This window comes from Drosophila elegans, unplaced genomic scaffold, assembly GCF_018152505.1.
Source record: "Drosophila elegans isolate 14027-0461.03 unplaced genomic scaffold, ASM1815250v1 contig_208, whole genome shotgun sequence".
In the NCBI taxonomy this organism is placed as follows: domain Eukaryota; kingdom Metazoa; phylum Arthropoda; class Insecta; order Diptera; family Drosophilidae; genus Drosophila; species Drosophila elegans.
The window spans coordinates 6,183,192-6,199,644 of NW_024545578.1; the positions used below are offsets into that span (position 1 = coordinate 6,183,192).

At 35.2% G+C, this 16,453-nt stretch overlaps 2 protein-coding genes across 5 annotated transcripts; one reads left to right on the top strand and one right to left on the bottom strand.

Moving 5' to 3' along the window:
- Positions 1–80: 80 nt before the first annotated feature.
- LOC108146286 (long-chain-fatty-acid--CoA ligase 5) lies at positions 81–13,667 on the bottom strand. 4 transcript variants are annotated; one of them, XM_017272227.2, is made up of 9 exons: positions 13,516–13,667; positions 13,357–13,446; positions 10,680–10,876; positions 10,186–10,340; positions 3,508–3,681; positions 2,116–3,293; positions 1,826–2,054; positions 1,120–1,293; positions 81–1,059 (listed from the first exon to the last, which is right to left on the bottom strand). In XM_017272227.2, exons 3-9 carry the CDS (start codon positions 10,744–10,746, stop codon positions 922–924), a joined length of 2,115 nt encoding a protein of 704 aa, XP_017127716.1. In that variant the 5' UTR covers positions 10,747–10,876; positions 13,357–13,446; positions 13,516–13,667; the 3' UTR covers positions 81–921. The 4 variants fall into 4 exon arrangements, with proteins under 4 accessions (XP_017127716.1, XP_041564038.1, XP_017127718.1 ...); XM_041708104.1 differs by lacking the exons at positions 13,357–13,446; positions 13,516–13,667 and adding an exon at positions 12,324–12,441; XM_017272229.2 differs by lacking the exons at positions 10,186–10,340; positions 10,680–10,876; positions 13,357–13,446; positions 13,516–13,667 and adding exons at positions 4,662–4,697; positions 4,841–5,050; positions 7,686–7,812.
- A 1,681-nt stretch (positions 13,668–15,348) lies between these two features.
- LOC108146389 (ninjurin-1) lies at positions 15,349–16,448 on the top strand. Its single transcript, XM_017272383.2, has 3 exons — positions 15,349–15,599; positions 16,115–16,269; positions 16,322–16,448. The coding sequence occupies exons 1-3, from the start codon at positions 15,350–15,352 to the stop codon at positions 16,445–16,447; spliced, it is 531 nt and encodes a 176-aa protein (XP_017127872.1). The 5' UTR covers position 15,349; the 3' UTR covers position 16,448.
- The last annotated feature ends 5 nt before the right edge of the window (positions 16,449–16,453 follow it).

A 16,453-nucleotide genomic window follows, 5' to 3' on the forward strand; every position in this document is an offset into this window, starting at 1 on the left:
ACCCAAAAAGCTTTCGCTTTTGCATACTTTTGCAAGGTGGCAACGCCAAATTCAAATAAAATGAACGAAAACTCGGTATGTTTTTTTATTTTGTTTATCTTTATTTCAAATTATAGTTTGAATCCTCTTGCGTTTGTATCTACATTAGAAAATTAATTAATAATTGTATTATAATGCTGAACTACTTTATTTTTTAGCTCTTAATATGAAATCTTCTTTATTTTAGCAATTTATTAGTAAATTTTAATTTGGTATTTTGTAAGGCAGATAGTGCAGTCCAAAGAAGGGGATCTTTATCATATTTATTTTATTATTTTAGTTTGATCTGCTTCTCTTATTTTCAATCTATTTTCTCAGCACTTGCGTTGACAATTCTATTCCCACTATTTTAATTTAGCCTGTCTAATATATAGTTTTGAAATTGTATTCTTCACTTCAGTTTTCGAACTAACGCTGAGTGTAATATAAGATAGTTAATTAAAGCTTTCATTTTATTCAATTTGCTCAATATGTTAGTTATATATGTTTTGGTTCAGACTACGCAACTGTTTTCTATTCGCTTTGAACTAGATCATAAGTATTTAAGGGAAATATATAGTTAACATATTAGTTAGGGATCGCTTCTCGATTAAATAATATAAAAAAAATGCTTCTGTAGAAAGGATTTTCCTTGTCAGTTTGAAATTTGTGTATTTTTTATGTGTATTGTATTGTATCTGTATCTGTATCTGTATCTGGTGTATCTTGCGCTCCTCTTACTTGCTAAACATTGACGAAACTACAATATTAGACAGTTCGTTTCTGTATCTGCATCCGTAGTCTTTGTTATCATCAGTTTAAAATGGTATAGGCATATTTGAATGAATGCTTCCCAGTTTCTTGAGTTCGATTCGTTGTTGATTTCTATATAGGTATATTGCTTTAATCCAGGTGTTTATACATATCCTCCAGCTGCGGCTTAAAGTAGCTCTTTAATTGCGGTCTCTTGGCCTTGAATGTGGGCGTCAGCAATCCGTTTTGGACCGAGAATGGATCCGGATGCAGATACACATCTTTTACCTAAAATTGTGTATGCATTATACAATGTTGTCAAGTTGCTATATAGTATTATCCACTTACCTGTTCGAATGACTTGAGTCCACTCTGTTTGCCCCAGTTGAGCATGTCGTTCATGATCAGTTCCTTGACATTCTTATTATTGCACAGGACGGAGAGTGTGCCGCGTACATTGTTCTCCGTGGCCCATTGCTTCAGTACATCGGTATCAGGTACAACAACAGCGATAATGCAGCTCTATGAAGGGTTCAAAAATTACAAAAATTAGTTTTTTAATTTCTAACCTTATACCTAAAATTACTTTGTACGCATTTCTATGATTTTTATATTTTAGAAGCACAATAAGAAATATTTCGTCTATCACTTTTATATTAAATGTAATTTATTCATTTGTTTGTAAGACAATTTAAAGTTGCTACTCTCATCCGCTTAAACTATGAACCTTGCTGAGTTTTATTTTTTTTTAGGATCTGAACATTGGATTGAAGTTTATTACTCATACGTTCTGTTGCCTTTAATAAATATATGTATCCTGACATTACGTGGCGTATGAGTAATATTTACGAAAACTTTGAGTGCGTTGCGCAACCCAGATTGCGCAGCTTGGGTTCCTTGTAATATTATGGTGGTAGAAGACCGAGAGTCTTAAGATTTTATTGAACACTTAAATTATTTCTCATTTGCATAGTACTTAAAATGGCATGATAAATGGTATACTTTTATTTATAGTTTATATCTAATGTATTTTTAATTCATAAAATCAACCCACCTTTAAGCTCTCTCCATAAACATAGACTTGATTAACGTATTGACTGAGCGTGTAGATGTTCTCGATTTTCTCGGGCACTATGTACTCGCCCTGGCTGAGTTTGAAGATGTGTTTGCGGCGATCGATGATCCTCAGAGTTCCATTTGGAAGCCACATGCCCACGTCGCCGGTGTGATGCCAGCCCTCGGAATCGATGGCCTCCGCCGTCTTTTCGGGATCCTTATAGTAGCTAAAGAAATAGTAAATTGATTTAGGAAAGAGAATTCAATGGATATAATGGATATACCCACCCATGGAACACATTCGATCCTCGCACACACACCTCCCCCGTGTTTTGGTTGGCAAAGTACTCCATCTCTGGGACATCCACCAGCTTGACAGCGTTGCAGGAGACGGGTGGTCCCACATGGTTGGGCACATGATCACCCTGAACGGTGAGGGTTATGGCTCCCGTGCACTCCGTCTGGCCATATCCCTCGAGCACCAAACAGCCCAGGGCACAGCGCATGAAGGTGAGCACATTGCCGGCCAGCGGAGCCGAACCGACGACCATGAGCCGCAGATTGCCGCCAAAGGCCTGATGCACCTTCTTGAAGACCAGCTTGTCCCAGCAGCCGTTCCTCCGCAGGACACCCCTGGCGATCTCCTTCTCCTTGGCCCGCATGGCCATGTTGAAGAGGCCCCGCTTCAGTCCGGAGGCGGCTATTTCAAGCTGGATCTTGTCGTAGACGCGATTCAGGAGTCGCGGCACTGCCGGCATCACCGTTGGCTTCAGCATCTTCAGGTCGTTCGTGAGCTCCTTGATGTCGCCGGAATAGAAGCCCACACAACCGCCCACATAGTACATGCCATTTTCACAGCACCGCTCGAACATGTGGGCGAGGGGCAGGAAGGAGACCATCACATCGCCGGCCCGGATGCGATGGTCGCCCATCTGCAGGATCACAGAACAGACGCCGGCCACCACGTTGCCGTGGGTGAGCATCACGCCCTTGGGATTGCCCGTCGTCCCCGATGTATAGCACACCGTGCACAGATCCTCTGCCGTCGGCGCAATCTCCGGATGATTGCCCTTGGCGCCCAGTTTCTCCACATCGATGAACGAGAAGATCTGAATGCCGCGACTGCGGGCTCGTTCCAGGGTCGTCTGGCGGATGGGCTTGATGGCCACTATGATCTTCAGGCTGCGTGGCGCCTTTTCCAGCAGCATGGCCGCCTTGCCGTCGTCCTCCACGATCACAATCGCCATGTCCGTCTGGCGGATGATGAAGGCACAGGCATCGGGACCCAGGGTGTCGTACAGTGGCACCACCACCAGCGAGAACGAGTAGCAGCCCTGCTCATACAGGATCCACTCCGGTCGGTTCTGCGAGTATATGCCAATCAGCTGCTTGGGCCGGGCTCCCAGCGCCAGCATTCCGGCGCCAAAGTTCTTGGCTCGCAGCAGGGCCTCGTCATAGTTGATCCACTAAATTGGAGATACATTTAAATAACATTAAAATTGTGATTTTTACTTAAACTTAATTAAATATATTTAGGTAGCCTCAGAATAAAACTATGAAATGTCATTGATAAGTTTTATTATCCCACAGGTAAGTAGGTCAAAATATGGAAAGGAAATCTTTACTTTAATTAATCTTTACTTTTCATTATCTCTTACCACTTTTTAGATAAAATCTCACCTGGTATGGGGATGTCAGGGTTTCTCGCCAACCGAGACACGGTCCATTGTTGGAGGCGTAGGCGCCCTCGCGGAACGTCTGGTACAAGGTGCGGACATTCTCTGTGATGTAGGACACGAACTTTCCGTTCTTCGACTCCTTGTAGAACTTGGAGACGTGTATTTGTTCTGGACCCTGCAATGCGAGTGAGGTGACCCCGAAAGAAACAGAGAAATCGAGGACATGCAATGAGTGAGAGACGTTTTGAGAGATATTGGGATAGAATTCAATGGGATACAATATATACAATCAATAGATCAATGGAGTATGTGTTTAAGATCTATGCGCGGCATATTGCATGTATTAAATTAAATTGTTTGTCTTGAGTTAAAAAGTATAAATCAAATTCATATATATCAAGCATAAACATTTTCTGGTTTTAAATATCACCTTAGTTTTTTCATGTTTTATGTTTATTTAAAGGTAATTGCTTAAAAGGAAATACAAAACTTATTCATTATAGTTTGAATTACGATAAGCATCAATTAGCGTAGTTCAAAAATTGCCCTTAAGCGGAAAACGATAATTTTAATTATTTTTTATATTTTGTAGACCTCTTCCGCCCTAAACTCAAGCTTTTATAGCACATCACTCAGCCCATTTCACTTTGTGTGTGTTTATTTTTGGCTACTTGCACAATAAATCACACCCAGTTGTTAGAATAAAATCAATAACCATTTAAAATTATAAACGTAGCCGATCGCTATGATGTATGGTTTATTTTGGGGCTAGAGACATAAACCTATCACTCGACGGGATTTCAATTGGACGCCCGAGAGCAGAGTAGTACCTATAGAGCACTTCCTTTATGGTAAACAGCTGCGAATGAAATTATCGCAATGGTCGAAAGTGTTGATGTACGAGAACGAATATCAAAATACACTACGATGGGGGAATAATTTTTTTGAGGGGGTGCTGGGAGGAGGAACCTAAAAGTTAGTTTATTTGTTTTTACTGCCTGATTTTAATGAGCAAAATGTATTTTCAACTATAATTTTTTTTCGCAGATTAAAGTGCTTTCCGAATTAATTTTGTTTATATTAAATTGATGACGCAAGTCTAAGGGGGAAAGTGTTAGTTTCAAGTGCATACCCCGAGGGGCACATGGAGCCTACCCTGTGGTGGATATCTTGACGATGATCATATATGATCTAGCCCACGAAAATGTAAGAGACGGTAAACAAAAATAAAAGAAGCAAAATAAAGTTTATATTAGTCATTGCTTAGTTAATCTGGTGTTAGGAAGGCATTGTTTTATATTTTTCTAGGGGCATTTTTCCTCAAAGACTGTTACCTTAAGCACATCGCTCTGATTGCTTAGCTCGATGGGCACTCGTATACTGGTAATTTGGCCGCAACAAGACATGTTTTCCACTCTGTTTTATTATCACTTTTTGGTTGATTTTATTTTGTTGCAGATTATTATGCACTATATTGACTTGTGGTTTCCTTTATTGATCGTTCAGATTTCATCTGGCATTTAATATGCACATTTTCCAAGCGACTGAAAAACAATCATGTGAATTTTCGCACATTTTAGTGCCAAAATTTGCATTGATCTTCTGCCGTTGTGTCTTTTTATTGCCACGAAAATCTCACGTTCGATTTGACCAAAAGAAAAACACATTTTCATTTCTCACATTAGCCGAATTTCAAGCCCGCACGATAATCGTTTAAATACTAATTAGCGCGCGTAAAAATAGACTTTTGATTTGTAATTACAAAGGGTATGTGGTAAATGTTTTTAGTTTACATCGAAAGCTGTTCATTATTTGGCCATTGTTTCAGCATAGCATAAACAATAAAAATTCAGCATAAGATTGTTCACTTTAAAATTCCCTTTCCGAATTGCATATATTATTTAACTTTAATAAGGTTTTTTAGTAAAAATAGTAAATAACAACCACTGAAGTCTTTTAAAAATACTATATCTTTGCACTAGACTACTTTTTATTAAATGAGGTATATTTTTAAAATTCCAAATCCAACTATTTTTATTAAATTTTTAAATTAAATTAATTAATCCAACTATTTTACAAGCTTCTTTGAATTATGCCCATTTTATTTGTAACGCATCAAAGACCAAGCTGAAATTCAAAAAGCAAAGCATAATTATGACGCCTGTCTGTCCGTTTACATTTATTTTTTTTTGGCAAGTGCAGCCCATTCAATTTTGTTTATAATTTTTCAATATTGGCATCTACAGGGCGGCCCCAAAAGGGGCTAGAAAAAAACAGAGAATGGTACAAAAAGGCTAAGAAAAAAAGTGAGAGAATTGCCAACAATATCGACAACGTCGTCTGCGGATTTTGCTTGGCCTGCCCCAAATTAATTTATAAATAGTTCGTTTGGGGGTAAAAACGTTACACTCTGTTGTTATCTCTGAGATCGTGTGTGTGGCCGCATAAAACAAAAAAAAAAAAAAAAAAAACATGTTTCCACACACACCAGAGTACAATGAATTCTTTTTGCAATATACAAAAAAACATAAAGAAAAATTTTAATTTTTCTCTAGAGACGATCGAGAAACTGAGTCATGGGGAACGCGTTTCGGGCCTCATTGGGATGTTTTGAGGCAATTGGCAGAGAGCAAACATTTCCCTGAATGAGCAATTCATTTCTGAGTTATGGTAATTGTGGTGGTCATAAAATCGGTCATAAACTATTGGGCCGAGAAAAGGGCGAAAGCAGAAGAAAATAAATGAATGAAACAGCGGTGGCCAAGAAGAATTTCATTAGGATCTGCTGCATATCAATAGTTTGGCAGCATATTTTGCTGAGAATACAAACGAAGCCCAGGGAAAATATGCGGGAATTTCAAGGTCGTTTGGGAACACTTTTCATTATTTTTTCCAGGTGGCAAGCAAATTTTTTGTGAGCCCACGAATTTATATATTATCTAGTACGTTGAATAATCATTGATTTCACTTAAATGTTTTTTATATCAGTCTTTTTTTTACCATCAAAAAAAAATAAATAAAATCCCAGATTTTATTTGCCTTCGGGTTTATTAAACTTGACTCATTTTATGATTTTTATTTATCTGAAAAATTATTCAATTAACTTTTATAAAGAAAGAACGAGAAAGAAACTTGCGGTTGGATTGATTATAACACTAAATTGTATACCCTCGTTATACAAATATTTGTACAACGATTTGCTTCCTGACATTTAGATTGATTGATTAAGATAGATGACTGGCATGTTAAATTGAAATGAAATATTTAAGAATTTAAGGTGTAACGTTGTAAAAACCTTTTTTAAAATCCCACACCTTTTTCTTTAAACTAAGTTAAGAATACATTTTTCGCATTTTAAATGATTTCAAATACATATTATATAATGTTTTTTAAATTCTTGAAATAAATTGTTTTGTTATTTTTTTAAGCAAATCAAAAAGAACCAAAAGTTGTCCCTTTTTTTTAATTCTAAAAAATAATTTATGCTTTTTTCATTATGTTTTTTATTATAATAAAAAATATCTATAATAATACCATATCTTTTCAGACTCTAAGTGATTTCTAAAAATACTTTATAGATTAGTGGTCAAAAGGAATTTGTTTTACAAAGTAATGTTTAAAAGTACACATGGCCCAAAAATGTTCGTGGGTGAATAGAAAAAATCGGCGAGGGACTGGCCTTAATATAAACAACTATAAAATTTTAAAGAGATCTGGTAAAACATCGTAAATATCAGCTCAAGTTAAGCTGTTTACAATGGAAAACCAAACCAATAAAACCGAAAACATCTATCAAACTAAATTAGAATCAAAATTATGTTAAAATTAGGTATATAAGTTTTTTTTCTGCCGCTGATGTGTTTTAAGTATAGAAACTGTGTGAACTTGAACTTGAGGGGCTGAGTTCACGTGGCAACTGCGACGGCACTTTGACACTTTGGCAAATCGATTTCCATGGGAAAATGTTTTCATTTTTCTTTCCACTTTTTTGAACATTTATATTTTTTTTTGGTTCTTGCGCTTTACGTAATGAGATTAAACGCTTGTATTTTTGTCAATTTGTTGCAAATTGTCGTACGTTTTTTTTCGCTCTTTTTTTCTTTATGTTTAGTATACACGAGCTATTATTTATAAAAAATACGTTTGTTTCATAGATATACATATATCTGCGATATGTACATTATGTTACTGTTGTTGTTGCTTGTTTTTTTTTTTTTTTTTTTTTGGGATTTTTCTAATTTGAAATATATGGTTTCTATGGGTTTGAGCACGCCACGATCTGCGCGACACGATGTTGAATTTCGAACTGAATGGCAGAAGTAAAATATTGGCCGTGGCTAAAAATGATTTTGGCCGGCCCGAAGAATCTTCTTTTCTTTTGGGAGAGAAAACGAGCAGAATCGAGAGTAATATTTGTGGGTTTCAGGAGGATTTTCGGGGGATCATGAAGAAGAATGCAGCGTTCGGCCAGGAATTTTATTCGTTTATATGTTCTTATTTTGATATTAAACGGTTTTTCATTTTCTCTTTGTTAGATAGTTTTGTTCTAGTTATTTTTTGACCCAATCAAGTTGTTTGCCTGTCTGAGTTTTGCTTTAATTACACCAAAAAACTGTGTTTAATGATTTACCCGAAAGGATGGGTGACTTTGTTCAGCTAGTGACAGCATGGTTTCACCTCTTTAATAACCAAAATGATTAATGGTCCATAAAAGAGAACCACGCCCACTTTTAGACCCCGTAAAAATAGAAATAATTTGTTTACTTTTGGGTATCTAATCTAAAAATGACAAGTATTATAGAAATTGTGAAATATGATAAAATCAACACAATAATAAGAAACACTTTGATAAAAAAAAATGTTTCAATGTGACAACTTCTGTAATTAGATTTGAACCCTTAAAACCTATTCATATAATTTTACTTCTTTTGCCATCCCATAACAATATAGTAATAATCATAGTTATTCATAAATATTTAACAAACTGTTTATTTACTGCCAATTAGTCCATTTGGGATGCATATTTAATTAATTCACTTTTCATTCAAAATCCGTACACCTCAAGCGTATTTATCATTTCATTTGCACCTCAATTTGCACTCATTAGCATTTTTAGTGTTCATATATTGAAAAACACTCTAAAAACGAGAAGAGTGTGCCAAATACTTGTTGGTGCATTCGCAATTGCATCGCCAGACCAGACTAAACAATCACACAAAGTGACTAACATTCAGAAATGCATAATTGAACATAAAATTTGTTTTACAACCGCATAAGCAAATGTACCTGCTCACATGTAGACAGGCTGGCCCTGTGGTGTCAAAATGTGACACTTCCTTATTATTTTGTTATTCTTTCATTGTTTGTTTTTATTCGGAAAATTTCTTGTATTTAAAAATTTTAAAATTATAGGCCGATATTTTTTGTTATAATATCTAACATTGTAAATAATTAAAATATTTGTTTTACTAAATTTTAAATAATCTTAAAAACAATGTTCACTGAATATGTGTTCAACTGCTTTGATCCAGTTCTAACCACAATAAAATAATGTTCGAAAAGTGAATTTCAGTTGAATATTAAATGTAATTCATGTTTATAAATATTCTCATAAGTAAACAAAAGATTATAATAATGAGCTCAATATACCTTTAATAATTGTATTAACTAAATAATTATTATATTTGGCTGGAAGAAGTAGTTAAACACTAGCATTAATAATGTATATTTTAATGAGATGCAGTTAAAATGGCTTTAAACTGTTGAAAATTTAAATTTAATTTATAGGAATAAAATTCATGAGTATAAATTACCAATAATTTTAATTGCAGACTTTAAACGTTAATTTCTGCCACTTAGCGTTTTACTAATAAATTAGTTTTCCACGTTCCACTGTGTCATCAACCTTCAACCCCCTAAAAACATTGTTTGCCATTTTGGCGATGCCAAATATCGCGAAAAATATGTGTCAATATGTGTTTATTTACATGACATCAACACAAAAGGAAAGGTCCGTTACACCGACTCAAATGAAAATCGTTTGGGGAAAATGCCGGCGAGTGTCAGTTGGAGGAAATGCTTTTGACAACCGTGCGGCGGTGGGTGGGGAAAATATTTGAATAGATCGAAATTGAGAGAACCAGGCGACTAATTAGGGGAAAATGCCAATTGAGCCATGACAAGATTTATTATTGTCGTGCCGTTGTCATTTGATAATTTATCAGCGGGAGTGTTGCAGTCTTGGCAAGAGAATCTCAATCTCAACATTTTCCTTCCCTGCTAGTTACTCAATTAGAGCGTGAGGTCTTGCAGCTATTTTTAATCATTTTTGCACCACTGTGGCAAAGACGTCATAGCTAAAAGTCTAAGAACAAAGGCGAAAATGAAAATCGAAATAGTGAAATGTGTGAAAATCATGTGACGACAACAACGAAGCAGAATCAGTTTTTGGGAATCCGAATCGTAATCGCATTCAACGTGATTGTGGACATGTGCACTTCAAAGATTTCTTTTGGCCCATATGCCATTGGGATTCGCCTGTTCTACCTCAAATAGAAAAGAGCTAAGAAAATCGAACAGCGCGAGAAAACAAAAAAAACTGAAGACAAACAATTCCCAGTTGAACTTTAAATGATGTAATTGATGTGATCGAAGTCGATCAATTGCGAAATCATCATACCTCAAGCAACGGGGATTGGTTTTCCAGAGGCACTAATGGTCGTTCCGGTACAGGTCTTGTAGCAAAATAGTATGCAACGCTAGCTGCCAGGCTTCCTAGGGTTAAAGTGCCCAAAGTGCCGCCCAAATAGTACAGATAGCCATCGATCTCGTCCCCTAGAAAAAGAAGTCAAAAAAATTAGAGTCCGATAAAAAGAAGTACAAAATAAATAAATAACATTTTAAATGCTGAAATAATGTTTGGGAAAATTAATTTATAATTTTCGATGATTTCATCGAGAAAAGTTTTTATTTTTGCAAAAATAATAATTCTTAATTTTTATAAATTATATTAATAAACACATATATACCAAGAAACAATAAACTTTTACTTCTTGTTCAAAATTAAATGTTTATGTTGTCTTACATTACATTTTTTTATTGTTTGTGTTATTAATGTTGTATATTTATGTTTAAGTATAAAAGTTAAACAAACCTTGTAGAAATAATACTTACAGAAATATGAAAAATTGCTGACTATTAAGTGGTTGACGTAGGCCATAACCGATTTCTCCGGCGTCATCGTTTTGTTCTCTCTTTACTTATATTATTGTTTGTTTTTTATTTGTTGTTATAGTAGTAGTTTGTAGTTGTTATTTGCTACCTGAGTGAATGTTACGTGTTAAGCTTAATGATTGCCCGCAAAAGATAGCCTGCAAAATAATCAATAAAAGTGCACAAATCGGTTAAATGTTTAACAAGGCCGGTTTTAAAATTGTAGGTTTTTTGGGAAATACAGCACTTGGAAATAGGGCTTAATGGAACATTACGAATTCTCTGTTCCCATGCCTACGGAGTGCAATCAAGCTGAACCAGAGGGCAAAACCACAAGATATGAATACCATACATTTTCCGCCTAATTAGGGGTTATCCATATGTACACATCTACCTATATTTCTTTTTATAGATAGATAATTGCCACTGGCCCCTTGACAAGTCAAGTGACAACAATTAAAATGCGTTCAATTTAGGATGATTATTTAAATTGGACTTACGGCAATACCATATTTTTAGGGTAGATTGAGTTGACCAGATATGAGAACAACAAAAACTAATATCTTTTCAAAATCCTTTGCCTAATGTCTGTATACAATTTAAGCACATTTAAAAAATTATGAAATTTATTCATGAACAAAAATTTCTGGTAGACAGAGTTGCACTTGTCTATCTGTTTCGCGTTTATAGCTTTATCTGTTATGATTTTGAAAGCCTCTTATCTGTTTGTGAAACAAAAAGTCTCAAACAACTGCAACTAAAATACGAGATAATAAAGATTAAAGTTTGCAAGCATTTTGCCTAAATGCGCTTCAACAGGGAAGCTCCCTGTTCTGGGATTTTCAAAAATTCTTTCAGGACAGGTTGTTTAATAAGACAACAACAAATGTGACGTATAATAAATAAGATCTCTTCATTATATTTGTATTAGTTCACGGGATAACCTTTTGCTTTCAAGATGGTTTCAAGTCAGCTTAACAGTTCATAATTTTTTAAAAATAAGCACATTTACTATTTTCAAATCGGTACATAAGCTTGCCTTCAACCAGAAAAATATAAATTGTTGGTTTTATAATTCCCTTCCATTTATTTCCTGACATTGATTTGTATTCTTACTTGACCTTAAACATAAACAGTTGCAATAAACTTGCATTCCATACATAACTGGTTTCTCAAGTTTGAATTTTAAATTTGCGAATTTCCCATTTAAAATGGCTAAAATATTGATTTGAGTTTGAACCACATTACAGTTTGAAATGGAATTCCCAACTATTATTAGAGGTTAGCTTAAACTGGTTTTGAAATGCATGCGAGTAAAAACCAATGTGTTGTTGCATGAGAATTTTCTCAGTCTATTTGTAATGTGGTTTGAATATAATTACAATAATAAATAGGTGTTCAATGGCAGGTTGACAATATAAAGTTTTAATCTGTAATGTTTCTTCCGGCTTAAAGAAATTTAGTCGACATTTTTTAAGTAATGCTAAAAAAAAAGATTGATCCGAAATTGAATTTTAAACGAAGATAAAAGTTAAAAATATTTAAAAAGACAATAAAAACATTCAGAATTAAGACCAAAAACTAAAACTAAACTAATATAGCTACCCTCGTGCCTGATATTGTTAAGTCGTCTGCAGTCGAGGAAATATTCTAAGCAACAGTGAGAATTTGTAATCCGCTTTGGTTTGCCACTGCTGCAATTTTTATACTGCACTTGGTGCAAAGCCAAACGCATTCTAGCCACCGAACAGACCGAACCACTTCACCCACTTAAACAAGCGGCCAGTGGAGCGCATCCCCAGGCTTTTGGACTGCTGATAAGACTTGGAGCAGCAGAAACAGCAAGAACAGGGTAAACCTTTATCAGGCCGGGAGTGAAACTTTGCACCCAGACATCTGGTCGAGGCCCTCTCACTAAGCAGATTATCACTCAATGGACAATGCAGACAGTCGACGTCGACCCAAAAAAAAATGCAAAATATGTAGTCTTCGGAATATATTATACCCGGTAATTTTTCAACATGTGGCCTTAATTTTTATTAATATTGCATTTTATTATTTAAAAAAATTAATTTCAAAGATAATGAATAGTTTATTTAATGCAATCATTTATTATTTTTTATTATTTGTTTTATCGACTAAAATGCAGTTTCGTATTTTAAATTCAAACTCGATCCTCAATATATTCATATTGTATATGATTATTTATTCAAGGGAAACTGAAAAGGGCAATGCAATTAAAATAATAGTCATTTGTTATGCACCATATGTTGGTTATATTTTCTTTTTCCTTACATAGTATAACCTGATGCCCCAGAAAAACATTGTAAGAAATCAGCAAATATACATATGTATTTAAGTTCATTTTCTTATTATGTTTATACAAAAGAAACGTGCTTATATAATGCAATATAAATAAGTGTGTTTAGGCCATGCTATTGATTTCATAGGCAGTTTTCTTGATTGCCGGGTCAAATCAGGTTTGGCCAAACAAAAAGAGGCGAAAAAAAGAGGGCCAGGATGATGGAGAGGGAAAGGGAGGAAAAAAAAGAAGGAGAAACAAAATGAGCCTACTGAGGTCAAGGCGGATATATGCGTTTTTTGGCCATTGATTTTCTCCACACAAAAAAAAACTTACCTAGGAATCTGGACTACTTGAAGATGAAACCCATTTGTTGGGTGTATTTATATTTAGGCACGGGCCGTATATCCACACATCGAAATTAGCCTGGGAAAATCAATGAAAAGTTTACGTTTCGGCACTCGCGGATTCCTTCTATAGTATCGTATTATTTACCGGGTTGCTTTGGGGGGGCGGATAGGCGTCGTGGGGCGTGGGACGAAAAGAGAGAGAGGAAAAATCTTAGAACCGAGCATGGAATACCGGAAAACCGAAAACTGAAAAAATTACTGCTAAACGCTCCGACGTTCCAAACAGAACTGAACTGAAAACTGCCAACTGAGAGCTTTGGAAATAAAGTCCGTTAGCGTTTGAGTCGGCGTTTTGAGCATGCGTGCAACTACACAAACAACTACAACGACGGCAATCGCATGAATGAAGCCACACAGAGAGCCAAACACTTTTTACTAGAGAGAGGGAGAGAGATAACAAATGGGTGCACTGAAAAAATATAGTACAAATAAATGTAAAGACTAAATTGACTGTGCTAAGGGTAAAGTCCAACATTTTAATAAATAAAATAAATGTTTTTCAAACTCAGCTAGCCAATTTAAGTTTGAATTAATTTATTATTTAATTCAATAACAATATTTACATGAAAAAATATCAAAATAGTTTAAATAATCCTTAAATTTGAAGCTTCTGAATTAGCGCAAGCCATAATTGGTTTCATTGAGTGTAAGAGAGCTCCATGGAGAGAGCGAAATTTGGGTGAGAGCGCCAGCTCCAGTCATAACAAACAACGAACAAAGTGTTAAACAAACTACACGTGCTGCATAAACCCGGCAGAGAGAGACAGGTTGCTAAGAGAGAGTAATTGTGTCTGCCGATTTTGGTATTGGTTGCAATGGGAAAGGGATGGGAAAATAGGGACCAAAGGATAAGAGCCGCAGACCGGCTGACTTTTTTATGGCCAAAAGCAACGAGAGGGTGGCGTGACTTTTCAGTCCTGCAATGCGACACGACTTACGAGGGCTGTTCTAAAATGCGAGTTTTAACATAAATACCTTTAAAAAAATATTAAGGATATCTCTTATCCTTTTTATTTTTTAATATACAAATATTTGCAAAACAAATGTTTATACCTTCGTTTAACAATTTTTTTTTACAATTTTTTTTACCAATTGAAAACATAAATACAAAAAATTACGTTTCCACAAAACATAAAATATTACGTATACGCCAAAAAGCTAATACAATTAGCAAATATCAATGGAAACAAAGAATATTACTTAAATTATAAGAGAAGGTAATCATTAAAAGTTGACAGTTCTATGGGATACATTTGAATCAGAATTTTTCTAACTTACCTCCTTTTTTGCTATGAGACACTGGAACACTTGTGACAGCTGCCTGTTAAGTTTAAAAGTTTATTGACCAAGAATCTATAATTACTTGCAAAATGTTGCATCGATTTAGCTGTCAATTCTTTAAATATGAAGTCAGGAGAGAGTGCAGAAAATGTGGGTAAAGCTTTGTAAGTCGGGTTAAGCAGCAGATTTAGCTTTCACATCTCAAAGTTATTTCTGTGTTTTTTGTTTATTTAGGTTTTGTCACTCTTTTATGGCTTCCTATATAAAGCATAAAACTAAAGGGTTCTTGAGGTGGGGGTGATCAAACAAAACTAAATCACCTCTTTTCAGTTGCATGTATATTTTAAAATTCATTTTACACATCCACTTGGTAAGCATTTTAAATAAGTATCCCTAGCATACTTTAAGGCAAACTTATTTAGTAAGTATCTCAACCCATGAGATACTTTTCGGGTCGGCTGATGCCCCAGTTTTCTTTGGGCTGACTGTCCAGTCGGGTCAGTGTCATTCCTTTTTTATCGCCTTTGGTGAACCGCAGACCACATAAGTTTAAATACTTACTCAAAAGCAAGGAAAGCTTTTCGCATTCAATGAAATAACAGTATTTAAGTGCTTATTGTTTGATGAACACTTGAACAATGGACAGCAACGAGGTGAAAATATCTTTAGAGGATTCCCCCAGCTCAAGGGAAAGTTTCACTAGCACAACCAGTGGTCCATGTTGCGGTTTACAAAGTGATTCGGATGAATATATACAGGTGAAGGATACGGATGAAGAGGAAAGGAAAACCACCAGTGAATTGCAGAAATCCAAGGGAACAAAAAAGAAATTTTCCAGCGATTTATCTGGAGGGAATAGCTATGCTACAAACAAAAACGTGTCTGAGGGTAAGCACTTCTTAATTAAATACGTAATCTATTTGTTGTTGATTGTGAAATATTTTAAGTCGGAAGAAAATTCAGAATGCTATTTTATGTCCCATGCAAAATAATAAGTGAATCATTGCATGCACATAAAATAAAAAACAAAAATTAATTTCGGTAGAGGAGCCGAATACAACAAATAAAGCAAACAAGTTATGAATCTTTTCATTAGGGGTGCAAAATAACAGCGAACAAATACGGATAGTTTAACTTTTCTTCTAGAGAGTACCGAAATATATTTTTGTTTTTAATTTTTTTTTATTTTTTACTCTTAATGTCACAAGAACATATATACTTATTGATCGCTGCGCTATTTACTGGTGTAATACCCTTACTTTTTAAAGCTAATTTATGAAAGCACTCAGCGAATGAATTATTTTAAATCATTTGGCTAATATATATGTAGAACTGCAGTTTTTAAAAACATTTGTTTACCGATTTATGTCGGTTCATTACAATTTTTGCCCTACTTTCTGTAGGCCTCATGGATATAGCTTTGCTTTCTGCAAATGCCAATCAGCTTCGCTTCTTGATCACTTACAACGACAAGTCCTCCACCTACATATACAGCATGGTTATGGTGATAACTTCCCTGGCGCTCCAACTATTAGTTGGCATAATGCTAATCTTCAAGGTATGTAAGAAATATATTTGTAAACCAAACCACTAAAAAGAAAACCACACAGCGACGACTGAAGCGTTTTAAAAACCGAAGTTACGAAAGAACCAACGATCTGCTGGTGATGGAAGTTTTCATGATCACAGTGATCAACATACTGCTAGCGGCCTTCACGACAACCGATGGAAGATAAACTATA